The sequence below is a fragment of the Etheostoma cragini genome, chromosome 10 (genome assembly GCF_013103735.1).
Source record: "Etheostoma cragini isolate CJK2018 chromosome 10, CSU_Ecrag_1.0, whole genome shotgun sequence".
Taxonomy (NCBI): domain Eukaryota; kingdom Metazoa; phylum Chordata; class Actinopteri; order Perciformes; family Percidae; genus Etheostoma; species Etheostoma cragini.
Window position 1 is genome coordinate 13,544,499 of NC_048416.1, and position 13,059 is coordinate 13,557,557.

The 13,059-nt window shown below is 39.4% G+C and overlaps 3 protein-coding genes across 4 annotated transcripts in view; all 3 read right to left on the reverse strand.

Moving 5' to 3' along the window:
- Positions 1–5,690, reverse strand: part of hspa4b (heat shock protein 4b) — a 9,189-nt gene extending 3,499 nt beyond the window's left edge. Inside the window, exons 1-9 of one of the 2 annotated variants that reach the window (XM_034883566.1) lie at positions 5,388–5,690; positions 4,702–4,759; positions 4,321–4,461; positions 2,082–2,204; positions 1,707–1,806; positions 1,448–1,581; positions 467–711; positions 275–351; positions 3–151 (exon numbers count right to left, since the gene is read on the reverse strand). In XM_034883566.1, coding sequence (XP_034739457.1) covers positions 3–151; positions 275–351; positions 467–711; positions 1,448–1,581; positions 1,707–1,806; positions 2,082–2,204; positions 4,321–4,461; positions 4,702–4,759; positions 5,388–5,494 — 1,134 coding nt within the window. In that variant the 5' untranslated portion in view covers positions 5,495–5,690. The remainder of the gene's footprint in view (positions 1–2; positions 152–274; positions 352–466; positions 712–1,447; positions 1,582–1,706; positions 1,807–2,081; positions 2,205–4,320; positions 4,462–4,701; positions 4,760–5,387) is intronic. The other variant, XM_034883565.1, reaches the window with a different exon arrangement.
- Positions 5,691–6,365: 675 nt separating this feature from the next.
- Positions 6,366–8,475, reverse strand: LOC117952186 (cytochrome b-c1 complex subunit 8). Its single transcript, XM_034884331.1, has 3 exons — positions 8,404–8,475; positions 7,286–7,454; positions 6,366–6,549 (listed from the first exon to the last, which is right to left on the reverse strand). The coding sequence occupies exons 2-3, from the start codon at positions 7,437–7,439 to the stop codon at positions 6,455–6,457; spliced, it is 249 nt and encodes an 82-aa protein (XP_034740222.1). The 5' UTR covers positions 7,440–7,454; positions 8,404–8,475; the 3' UTR covers positions 6,366–6,454.
- A 1,193-nt stretch (positions 8,476–9,668) lies between these two features.
- gdf9 (growth differentiation factor 9) lies at positions 9,669–12,979 on the reverse strand. The gene is made up of 2 exons (XM_034884341.1): positions 12,406–12,979; positions 9,669–10,796 (listed from the first exon to the last, which is right to left on the reverse strand). Exons 1-2 carry the CDS (start codon positions 12,779–12,781, stop codon positions 9,862–9,864), a joined length of 1,311 nt encoding a protein of 436 aa, XP_034740232.1. The 5' UTR covers positions 12,782–12,979; the 3' UTR covers positions 9,669–9,861.
- Between the last annotated feature and the right edge of the window lie 80 nt (positions 12,980–13,059).

The window sequence follows — 13,059 nt, forward strand, 5'->3', positions numbered from 1 at the left end:
TGCAGCGCACAACCTCTGGCCACGGCCTCGTCAGCATTCAGTGTGGTGTTTAACTCCTTCCCAAAGAATTTGCTGATTCTTTCTTTAACAGATGGAATCCTAGAAGCTCCCCCCACGATCTCTACTGCATAGATGTCTTCCTTTTTCAGTTCTTATGGATCAAAAACAAGTGTTATCGTCACACAAACCAAGAAACGTGAATACATTTAGCTATTTAATCGAATTAATAGGAACAAATGAAAGTGCATCACAACTTGGGGAAAATCCTACTTACTGGTATTTTCCAGCAGACTCTGCAGTGGAGCCTCAACTCGGGCAAGAATGTCGCTACACATCTCTTCAAACTGACCCCTTGTGCAAGAGAAAAAAGGTAAATATGACGTAAGCATTACAAAGGAAATGTAAAGGAAGACCCAGCAGCTAAGAACCATGGATACTAAAAGCAACGCATTTCTTGTTGGTCTACCTGTTCAGTTTTCCAGTGACATCAATGTCATTCATGAAGCACTCAATGTTAAGCGGCAGGTCAGAGGAGTTGGCACTCATCAATTTTTTCAGTTTTTCACACTCCTGGTAAAGCCTGACCAGAGCCCTGGGCTTTGTCTTGACATCAATCTTGTACTTCTTGCCAAATTCCTCGCAGAAGTGTCTCACCAATACCTCATCAAAGTCCTTTCCTCCCAACTCTGGGTCACAAGCTGTAGAAAGGACCTGAGAAACAAGGAGAAGAGGCAAAGAGAGAGTTTAAGGAATGACCCAAAGCCTTTCGTAGACCATGTAGAATTCTAGACTTGTTTGAGATGAGCCAGACCGACACAGATCCGCGCAAATTCAATCGTCGCCTTGCAGAGTGCATCACATGATGGTTAGTCCTTTTGTCCGACTTAATCTGGAGGCTCAGCTGTGTTGAGACCATCGAAATCTCACGGCACAAAAACGCATGCAGCTTTAAGAGCTAGGCGCCGCAGTATCTCTCCACAAGCTGCAGAAGTGAAATTCTTGATGGGAAACAACTTGCCAGTAGATCGGGTTGAGCACTCATTGGGAGTTTTAGCCTTTGCTATTGATGAAACTCTCCATTTCGCAGATAATCGCAGAACATTCTTGCCATGAATTGCAAACCGGTCAAAACCACTGGCTGAAATTGTGTGGAAAAGAATTAAAGGGTTGTGCCTTTTACATGCAGTATTCGGAAATGGTGTACTTTAAATTTATAATGATACTGCCACGGACGGTGATAATGCCCATCGTAATATTAGGACTTATATTACATCCACTACCACAGCTCCTTCCGCCTTTGCAAGTCGAATCAAGGCAACTCCGAGCTGTTCGAATCGTTGAGCTTCTTCGATACCTCCCCTGGTTGCAATCGCCTACTCCTGTCTACTTTCTCTTTTTATCTTAAACAAGGACAACAAATGTTCAGTGTGAGGATTTAGCCACACACCTTGACTTTGCCTTTGTTGAAGGCACACACTGATGTCTGGTATCCAGAATGGCCCAGGTCCACGAACACCACATTCCTGGCCTTCTCCTCGGGAGCAGGGAGATCCTGTTTGTAGATCCCATACGCCAATGCAACTGCAAGGAAAATCAAATTATTTATGACGTAAACATCTACTGGAATCAATGTCAACGTGTGCAGTCATCCATCAGTGACATGCACATCCTTGCCCAAGCCCTGCCCCAAAACACCTAGTACAGACCTGCAGTTGTCTCATTCATGAGCCTCAGGCAGTTGAGACCAGCAATCTGCGCAGCATCTACTACTGATCTCCTCTCAGCATCAGTGTAGTAGCAGGGAACCTAGTTACAATAGAAGAACATTTGAAATTCATTTTTTATCTTCAATTGTTTTCCATTAAACTGCCTGATTAGACCTCTAGGCAGGCTGAAGTTGGGTGGATTTATGCTATGAATTACATGATATAAAACAGGTGTAACCAGGCAATACAAGTAAAAACACCTGTGTGGCCAGAGTATTTAAGATTTTTGTTTATGCTAGGAATGCATATTTAGCCCCTCAACTTGTCATGTACGAGGAGAGCATCCAAACATGAGCAGTAATATGCAATACTTACGGACACAACACAGTCGGCCACAGGCTTCTTTAGAGCATGCTCCGCAGTCTCCTTCAGCTTGGTCAGCAGCATGGCGGTGACCTGTTCAATGCTGAACACCTTCTCTTCCTCCATGTACATCACCTTTAAAAATGTTGAGACATAACAATATTATTACATTGCTCTGGGTGATTCCTACCAGTTCTCTACATATGTTAACCATCTACCTCAACTTCTGGCCAAAAAGTTAAATCAAACAACAAATTACATTTCCAAACATGCAGTTCATTCAACATTGCCTGTAACTAATGTTTTCAGGAAATAATGTCTCTTAGTCAGCCTTAACAGTATCCCTTTTACTACCACTGTATAATAAAGGCCACATCTCAAACTGTTTCTCAGGACAGCTATTGATGACCTAGACATTACTAAAAATATTGGGATTAGTGAGCACCATACAGACACAACAGAAAACAAATACTTTGGCCTGCCAAACAACTTATATCCATGTCTGAATGAATCGTTTTATTGTAAACCACTTTAATAAACACTAACAGTAATTGTACCCATATACGGGACTGTATCATGCTGTGTAATATGATGTGTACAGTACAGACCAAAGATTGGGACACACCTCATTCTATGCGTTTTTTATTTTCATGACTATTTACATTGCCGATTCTCACTGAAGGCATCAACACTATGAATGAACACGTGGAGTTATGTACTTAAAAAAGTGAGAAATATCCGAAAACATGTCTTATTTTCTAGTTTCTTCAAAGTAGCCACCCTTTACTCGGATTACTGCTTTGCACACTCTTGGCATTCTCTTGATGAGCTTCAAGAGGTAGTCACCTGAAAGGGTTTCCTAACAGTCTTAAAGAAGTTCCCAGAGATGCTTAGCACTTGTTGCAAACCGGGTGGGATGGCATGTGGGTGCAGGATGCTGTGGTAGCCATTCTGGTTCAGTATGCCTTCAATTTGGAATAAATCCCCCACCATCACACCTCCTCCTCCATGCTTCACGGTGGGAACCAGGCATGTAGAATCCATCCGGTTACCTTTTCTGCATCTCCCAAAGACACGGCGGATGGAACCAAAGATCTCAAACTTGGACTCATCAGACCAAAGCCCAGATTCCCACTGGTCTAATGTCCATTCCTTGTGTTTCTTGGCCCAAACAAATCTCTTCTGCTTGTTGTCTCTCCTTAGCAGTGGTATCCTAGCTGCTATTTGACCATGAAGGCCTGATTTGATCGGTCTCCTCTTAACAGTTGTTCTAGAGATGTGTCTGTTGCTAGAACTCTGTGTGGTATTCATCTGGTCTCTAATCTGAGCTGTAGTTAACTTGTGATTTCTGAGGCTGGTGACTCAGATGAACTTATCCCTGCAGCAGAGGTGACTCTTGGTCTTCCTTTCCTGGGGCGGTCCTCGTGTGAGCCAGTTTCGTTGTAGCGCTTGATGGTTTTTGCAACTGCACTAGGCGACACATTAAAAGTTTTCGCAATTTTCCAAACAGGCTGACTGTCATTTCTTAAAGTAATGATTGCCACTCGTTTCTCTTTACTTAGCTGATTGGTTCTTGCCATAATATGAATTCTAACAGTTATCCAATAGGGCTGTCGGCTGTGTACCAACCTGACTTCTGCACAACACAACTGATGGTCCCAATCCCATTAATAAGGCAAGAAATTCCACCAATGAACCCTGACAAGGTGTGAAGTGAAAACCATTTCAGGTGACTAACTCATGAAGGTCACTGAGAGAACACCAAGGGTTTGCAGAACTATCAAAAAAAGCAAAGGGTGCGTACTTTGAGGAATCTAAAATATAAGACCTATTAAAGAGTTATTTCACACTTTTTTGTTTGTTTTTTGCAAATTTGTTTTCTTTGTATTTTTTGGTGTGATAGAAAGATGTCTACTTCTGGTGCACCATCCTCATAGTTCACCACTATTATCAGTCTTGTAATCTCTGCCCCAGTTTTGACCTGCAGAACTGCTCAACTAATAAGTCATATAATAAAAACTCTTTTTCTTGACTGGACCTTGAGAAGTGCTCATTTTCTCTGACCGAAAATCCAATGTGGCAGGTTGATAATTATCTAGGTTGACTGGCCAAATATTCACAACTTATGGGAATCATTAGAGTGAATATTGGAATTTACCTAAGAATAATTAGGAAGAATATCAAATGTGGCTGGGCAGCTACTAAACATTCTATCATATCACTTTAACTGTGAATGTTCCTGATTCCTTACCTTAATGCCAGTTGTTCCTGTGGGCATTTGTGCAATATCATAGACCAAACTGTTTTTTAGGCGATGCACATAGGGATCCGAAAACGCCCTGCCATGAAACCTCTTGAACCCTTGGACTGTGTTTTTGCAGTTTGTGACAACCTTTAAAAAAAAGAAGAAGAAGATAAACAACTCTGTTAAACACATGCACACCAAAGCAAATTATGCTTTCATGACTTCATGACAAAAACATGCTCTATGTCAGTGGTGAATTTGATGTGTTCTGTACCATGTCCAGCGTTGTTCATGCTCACACAACACGCACTATGAAAACACGGCTCCCTCTTTTGTAAGTGTAGTGATCAGGTGTCCAGTGTCCCAACCTTTCTTATGTTAACATACCTGGCTTTTAGCAGCAGCACCGATTGATCGATTCCGGGGTCCGAAAGAAACGCATGCTCTACAAAAGAAAACACAATTCTGTTATCTCTTACAAAAGTGATGCAGCGTGTACTGGGTTGATGTAGTCGGTAATAAAATGGCAATTGGTTGTGAAGATGGGGATTTCACGTAATAATATTTTTAGTGTTTGCAAAAATATCTTCTGTACTCCTTTAACGTCTTATTCTATGAATTATTAGTCTGAGAATGAGGCACAGTGAATTGACAAAGCCGTTTGACAGCCACGACCCGGCCTCATCCTATCATGCGCTCATTCATGCCTGCAGTAAAAAAAAAAAAAATGAATCACCTGACTAAGCAGGTCAAGTATTAGTCTTTAGTTTATCTCGACTACGTGTTGCTAGTTAGTCACCACAATAAGCTTTTCATCATGTGAATGAGTAAAAGTAGCTAGTTAACAGGATTCTTTGTACTCACAATGGTTCCGGTTTAGCTAGCATTAGCTTTAGCACCCACATGCCCTGTTTCCTGTTGTGAAATGTGTAGCATGCTAACTAGCTACGAAGCAACGTTAGCTTCTACTCAATTACGATAACCAAAAGTTGACTCCATTACATCCTGTACCTGCTATGGGGGTAGGCAATCCAACGCAAATCATACACAATAATGTACCTAATCGTACTTACGGTGTACATCGATCGCTGTATTCATTAGCGACAGTTTCAATCCCCCCGGCTCTGGCTACCGCTACATAGCAGTTCAAGAACCCGACGTCAAATCCGACAACTGACATCTTCACTAGCTAACTGTAGAGTACAGTAATTACAAGGAAGAACGGAAATATAATTCAGTGCTAAAAGTTCAGCAGCTACAGTGGGTTTCAGTCAGCGGACGGTGATACACCCTTGTTCTTGTTCCATGAAGCTGGGTAGCAGCATGCGGTGCGCCGGCTGATGCGTGAGCGTTCAGGAATTTTCTCTGTCCCACCGACCAATAGCAGCCGACTGCAGAGCGCTAGAAACTGTTACCATGCGCCCCTAGAGGCAAGGAAACCTATTACGGCAGCAGCTTTACATTTTCACTGTAAATATACAACTAAGCTGCTATTTGTACAATATCCATTATGATTGACTCCTGCTACTGCTGTGGTATCAAACTTTTTGTGTTCTACTTTAACATAAAAAGGCCCATCCACTACCATTATTTGAACTACTGTATATTCTCAAAACACTCTTGACAAGACTTTCACCCATGGAACATTTCCTTCATTTATGCAATTATTTTCTTATTGATTAATCTGTTAAATCTTTTTAAAATGTCAGAAAATGACAGAAAATTTCCAGATTCCAAATTGTTATCTTCTTTGTCTTGTTTTGTTCCACAAATGGTCCACCCACTGCCCAAAACCAAAAGATATGATAAAAAAACCAAAAAAAAACAGTAAAGTATTAAATCAAACTGCCAAGCATTGGCATTTTTGCTTGAGAAATGACTCGAGCAATTATCAAAACTGTAGGCACTTTAATTTTCTGTTGATTGACTAATAACTTAAGCACTACATTTGCATTATAACACGTGAGAAAGTAGCATTGATTTGAAACCCACATAAAATGAACATTAATCCAATCACAAAGAGATGCCTGGATGAAATCAATCAAGACGTATTTCACATAAATATGTTCATCTTTATTGGTGAAACCTACAGAGTTTGAATTAATAACAGAGAGGAGCTTTCACAAAAGGTGGCAAGAGTTCACTCGTCATTCTCATAGTCAGTTGCAAGCTTCCTCTTGCCCTGCTGGTGGACGCTGTTGCCCCAGGTGTATGTCAGGTACATGAGAGTCATTGCTGCAAAAACAAAATTATAAAACAAATCAGCATCAGGACAATCACTTAATTTAACTCATTTAATTGTATCTAGCCACACTTTGCTGTTCAATAAAAGGTCATGAGTAAAATCTTAAAACAAATTGTTAAATATATAATAATATTTTTGCAGAGACCTCAGAATATTATCCACATTTTCCTAATTTATTTGAAACCCTTTTTGATATATACTGAACAGACTGAACCCGAAAGAGTATGACTAATCAAATTATCTACATGAGAAGTAAAAAAATAAAATAAAACAAGATTGGTTGCATTTGCCCATTTATGCCAGAGTCCGTAGTATTTGCTCTACTAGCACAATCTTACTTTCCCAACAACCAGTGAATACACAGCAAACAATGTTTGCAAAACACAATTTACTAGGTTGTTGTTATTATTATTATTATTATTATTATTATTATTATTATTACGTTCATTATTAGTAAGTTGTAAACATATCTCGGCCGAGATAAAAATTAACTACAGATGAAATATTTCAAGTCAAAAATAATCACATATAAAATGTTTTTACAGCATACAATGCCATACAGGCATACCATACTGTATCATATAGATATAAGCATTTATGATATTATGAACATTTAGTTTCTTTCAGTTGGTTTCTTGTTGTTGACATCACAACCAGTGTAAGTGTAAAATATTTGAACAAACATATAATACATAACACGTAATTAATTGTATCATCTGTACTCACGGGGGGCAACTTTAAAGAAAGAGGCAGTGACCCGTCTCCACACATTGGGGATTCCCTTGGAGAAGTAGTTGGGGAAAGCCCTCTGCTCAAAGGGGGACAGACTGTATGTGATTACATGTCTGATTTTGGCCAAGTCTCCGAAGTGGCGGCCCATGTTTACCGAAGAGCTCTGAAATGACAATGAGACATTACATTGGGTAAATCAAGCAGACACATGCATCAAAAATGTTTTCATGATTTGCACTAAATGCAAATAGCCTAAATTGAACAGTTGGGAACTGAATCGTGGCACTCACACAGATCTGCATCTTGGTAAAAAGAGGCAAACTTATGATCAATGTATCTCAGTAAAACAATAAATTAAATAATAAAAAGGGAACTATTATGGTTACTAAACAACAAAGAAAATACAAATGTAGGTGCATCGTTTGGTCGGTGTCTTTTAATACAGATGCTAGTAAGCAGCTGTGATAGCTAACTAATAATAATAATAATAATAATAATAATAATAATAGGAGCGAATGTGACTCTTCTTTGACATTGACAGCATTGATCTTTATGGTTGACTGGTCAAGCTTCTCTTTGCATGGCTTCCTGGGAATTGTGTAATCATTGTGTAACATTAATAGTAGTGTGTATTATTTATAACAATTGTTGCTTAGGTCTTATTTTAAAGATGTAGCTAGCTAATGACCATTATAAAATAAACAAACAAACCCCCTCTAACTATATTACAGACGTTACAGTAACATAAGTGCATTTGTACTGTAATGTTACTAATTAAGCGTAATGACGTAGTTTAATAAAGCTTCCACGCATAAACTATCTAGATACATGACTGCGAAACCACAAAACACGATTCATAGAGCACAGTATGAGCTCAACTGGTTAGCTGTGTTAGCTAAGTGTTAGCATCGTCAACTAACTCCAGTAGGCTAGCTAGCTGTTAAGGTCCTTGAAACGCTTCCTTGACTGGCACGTTGACATGTTAGTTTAGTCGCGCGACGCCACATATATGGTCACTCATACTAAAACAGAGCAGATTCATCTCACACAATTCGGTAAGAAAAGCTGAAAGAACAAAACTTCACAGGTTAATTCGTGACATTGAGGCTTACCGTGCGTTTTTTCAACAGTATTCCCTGAAAGATCCGGTGTTCTTCCTCTATATTCAAGCGTCGGTTGGCTGCTAACCCTGAGGGCGTTACCGCCACCCGGCGGACTGGAGTTTCTGTTAAGCTAAGCAGGGAAAGAATTGACTCTTCCGGTTCTAAAAATGATTTATTTATCATCAAATATTCTTGGAGACCTTTTTAATCTGGGTGTCACTTGGTTTAGACTAAATATGCCAATGACTATCACCTAGAACCACAATTGGAGTTTAGCATCCGAGAGAAGGTAAAGGCCACAGAAAGCCAGCTTTAAAATGCTTCACAACTTGGTTCATACATTATGGTTTGCCCACATGTTATGCCATTTAACTTAACATATGCCCTTTATATTGAGATTAGCATGATAAGGTACTATACAACTTAGTTTTTAGTTTGTGCCATCCCTTAGTCAGGCAACACTGAAGAAGACTAACTTAAAAAAATATAGTCGGACTTCTGGATCTTCTGTGAACTGATCTGGAAAATTGACTTATTTTCCTGCAGAAGATCTAGGGCCACATTATGGTCCGTCGTGACCATGAATGAAAAAAAAAAGACCTTTCATGTAAGATTCAAGCTCCCAGAAAAACAAAACAGACATAATTCAGAAAGGCGTGTCATCAGGAAAGTATTGACAGTCCTTTTCTGGTAAGCATCAAATTAACTCTACACTTTTTTTTGACGGAGTCCCTCACACACAATCCTACTGAAATTGGTGTTGCCCTAATGTGTACTTGGCACAACCATTTAGACTCAACACTCCAAGTGAACATTTTATTGTAAAGATCAAAATCTGTCTTGCTTCTTTAGTGCATAAATATTTTCCCTATGTTGAATGACCATTTACAGCGAGTTTTATGCATTTTTTGTTTTTATTTTCCAACTTTTCAGACAGTCTACATAGTTCCAGTCTTCTGAATATCCCTAAGCTGAGCACAGACACAGTGAATTATTATTATTATTTTTTTAAATAGACATGACATGCATAGTCACATTCTTAAACTTAATTAAAAAAAATATACAAAATCATACAACACAACACTAATTTAATTAACTAATTAGCTTAAATTAACTAGTCAACTTAAATTAAGTAATTTAAGTGTGTCAGATCAAAACTTTGTTGCAAACAGTAAGTTTCTAGAACAGAATGCATGGGCACCCTTTCTCATCACGCCTAATGTACGAGGACATAAATGTCACCCTTCCACATTTTTCACAGGGATAAAATACTTTTTAAGTAAACACACTTGATTAAGTAAACACACCTGCTCCAGATCAAACTTCATGCACAACGATTTTATAAATTCATGAAAATCACTGCCTGGTCAGAATATCCAATACTTGGATAGAGTCCACCTGTGGTAAGGTTTGTGGTGATGTTCTATTCAGCCTGAGAAAAATGAACAGACATGTTGGTGGGCTGGCTTAGCGACATGTGCACCTGGTGGCAACCATGTCTTCAAACTCCTTGTAGACATAAGAGCCATCCTCTTCAAAGATCATCACGCTCAGGGGGTTGTAATGGGAGGGAATGCACGAGGGCCTGGGCACAGAGGAGTCGAGCTTCTCGTAGATGATATTTTGCACCATGGTGTGCACAGGTGAGCCGTAGATGAAGCCCATGGTCCTCGGGCATATGCCTCTGCAGTACCTGGGGTTGTACTTTGGTGGAAAAACAATCCAGTGATCCAGTTTAAGTTGGCTAAATCGCACCCTGAAATCATACAAGGCACAGTCGCTTGTCTGGAATTCAGAGCTTGGAAGAAGTTCAGGCAGGTGGAATTCAAGACCTTTATCGCCTCGTTTGCTCTTCGAAGATTCCCTTTTCCATCTCCCTGTTCGCCCAATCCTCTGCTCCGGTTTGAAAACCATCCGTTTGTGAAATGTGTTTGCCCCAGTGGCTGGCCTTTGACCTGCTTTGACCAGTAACCTCTGGTGGGCGATTTTGCTGTTGTCAATAAGGTAAAGAAGCAGAGGAGGGGACCTCAGGTTGAACTTCTGTGGGCCTTTGCGCTCATCACCACTGACTCTTTGTTTCTCTGGGCAGGTGACATTGATTAGCAGGTTAATGTTCTTCTTCTGAAACTTTAGGAGAGGCTGGAGAAATGAGGTGACATCAACCTCCACCCAGTTCCCCCTGCTCCGCTCATCTGTCCTGACTGTGAAGTTTACAGCGTTGTGGACCACAGGACACAGCGGACACTGGTTGGAGGGCTCCTGCTCCTTGAGACTCAGGTAGCACACAGAGTTGATAGGTGCTGCACGGTCATGGTCAAAATGATACAGCAGAGCCAACTTCAGAAGCTGTTCTTTTCTTCTTACTTGATCAAGGCTGTACGAAAGAGCCTGCATAAAACTCTCTGAATGAGGATAAGAAAACACAAGGCAATGTGTCACTATTACATCAGTCTCATAAATGTCCATACTCATGTATGATTAGCCTACATTCAATTTTAATAAGCCAGAACAAACATGGCTATCTTGTACTGTATTGGCTGCCTGTTTAGGTGCACAGTGTCTCTGAGGCCTTCATAACATTACAAGTTAAGGGTGGCACCACAGGTAAACATTTTGATATCATATTTCACCTTATGATCTATTTTGACATAAAAAGAATTGTTGCATCAAACAAATGTTATACCAAATGCACCCACTAGGCATGTAATATTGAAATAAAGTTCGACAGTGTTTCTTTATTACTAGAGGTTTTACAATATATTTTGTAGTTTTTAGAAAATATTAAATCAAAACTAAATGAGATAAATCATTAAGACAAAACTTGTTATTTAGTTATTTAGATTAAATCCTTTCTCATATTGAGTCTGCACTGATGGAACAATGTTTTAACCAACACACATTTGCTCATCTTAGAAATATTTTGTTCAATTTCCATGCGGTCATGAAATATTAAATATTAAAGCCATAATACAAAATGTGGCCTGTTAAAAGGATCAAAAAGACAAGCAGCTTTGGGTTTGAGTGCTGTAATGTTCTACATACACAGCATAATGAATAGCAGTGTCACACCTTAAAACTAGAGTTCAGTCCTTTCTGACCCTCCTTCCAACCTTAAAGCTTCCTAGTTCAACCCTCATGTTGTCCTCGGGTTAAATTGACCTGTTTTCCTAGATCAACGTTCTTTTTAACTACCCAATTGTAATTAACCAAAATAACATGATTGATTCCTCACAACACCCTTTGGGGTGATTTTGATGGGTAATTTCGGGGTCTTATTCAATTTTCATGCATTTGAAGAAAAAGAAGGAAAAAAAAGTATTTTTAGTATTAAAAGTTGACATATTCCAGTCTATGATTATCCATCAACATTCATTTAATTTTAGTCTAAATAATTCTTAATTTCTGCTTTTCTTACGCAAACATTAGGTATAATTTACTATAAATGAGGTGTATTGACCATAAGTTCTAAAAAATAACTGTAAATGTAAAGTGAATAAGTTAGTGTTACGTAGTGTTGAAAATGTCAAAAAGTGTCAAAAATTCAAAAAAAGCGCCAAAAATGTTGAAAAAATGGACAAAAACGCAAGAAAAAGTTAAAAAATATCGATATAAAGCTTAAATTAAAAAAAAAAAAAAAATTAAGCACAGCGAAAATAACAGACCACACACTGCAGCTTCATTATAAGCCCCACCAGAAAACATACACTGAAATAATCCAACCTAACCCCGGGATCTCCATGACAGAGTCACGTCATAAACTAATAATGCAGGACCCCCTCAGGTGGTGCAATCCACCTAAGAAGTATGCAGTGTACCAAAAAAAAAATTAAAAGCAGAGTAGCCTAAGTCTGGAGGTCTGGGACCCTGAAGCAGTTGGTAATACAGCTTTGCCCCACTACAGCTTTAAAAAAAGTGAGATTTTGTCCTTTATATTTTTTTTTTACAAAGTTGTCTTGTCATATGCTATATTTTTGTGTATGTGGTCAATGTTCTTGGTCTATACTTGCTCACCTTTATTACTTTGTGCAAGACATTCATCTTGTGGCTTTATCAGTCGGACTGTGTTGTAGATTTTATTCCCGTCCAAACTCCTCTGCACTCTTGAGGACTTCTTGTAAACCTCCGTCAGATATTTTATGTACCTGTGCTCGGGTTTTATCTTTCTTTTGAGTCCTGGGTTCCACCTGGACCCTGCGTGCTCTGACAGGGCTTTGAGCAGTGGGGAGAAGATACTGCCATAAGGGTAGGTGAAGTCATCCAGGTTATTCAGCGCATTGGACGCAGCCAGAGAGGACCTAACCAGCGGGGAGCTGCACGTGACAAGCAGCAGTAAGAAAACAGTGCGAATATAACGAAGGACAGCTGACATCGGCATTTGGTTTTCCATTATAAACAACAAAACCAGACTGAGCTTAGAGAGAATCTCCACTGAGAGCTCGACGTAAACAGGACCACGCAAGTGCTGCCGCTGATCAACATGCACAGGTGTTGGCAATCAACGCTCTCACTCACAGTAAGCTAGGCCTACTTTCTCAGGTAAGGACCAGTTTTAACTTATTCTGTTTCAGTTATATCCCAGTCAGAAAAAAACAGCAAGAGGCTATTTTTAATTATTAGCATGGTTAAATTGAATTAAATAATGCTGTAGGATATCTTGCATCCATG

Coding starts and splice junctions, on each gene's coding strand:
- LOC117952186 (XM_034884331.1), bottom strand. CDS start 7,439: ATGGGCCGCCACTTCGGAGACTTGGCCAAAATCAGACATGTAATCACA. Junction 6,550..7,285: donor TTTCTTTAAAGTTGCCCCCC/GTGAGTACAGAT, acceptor TTGTTTTTGCAG/CAATGACTCTCATGTACCTG.
- gdf9 (XM_034884341.1), bottom strand. CDS start 12,781: ATGGAAAACCAAATGCCGATGTCAGCTGTCCTTCGTTATATTCGCACT. Junction 10,797..12,405: donor TCTTGCACAAAGTAATAAAG/GTGAGCAAGTAT, acceptor ATCCTCATTCAG/AGAGTTTTATGCAGGCTCTT.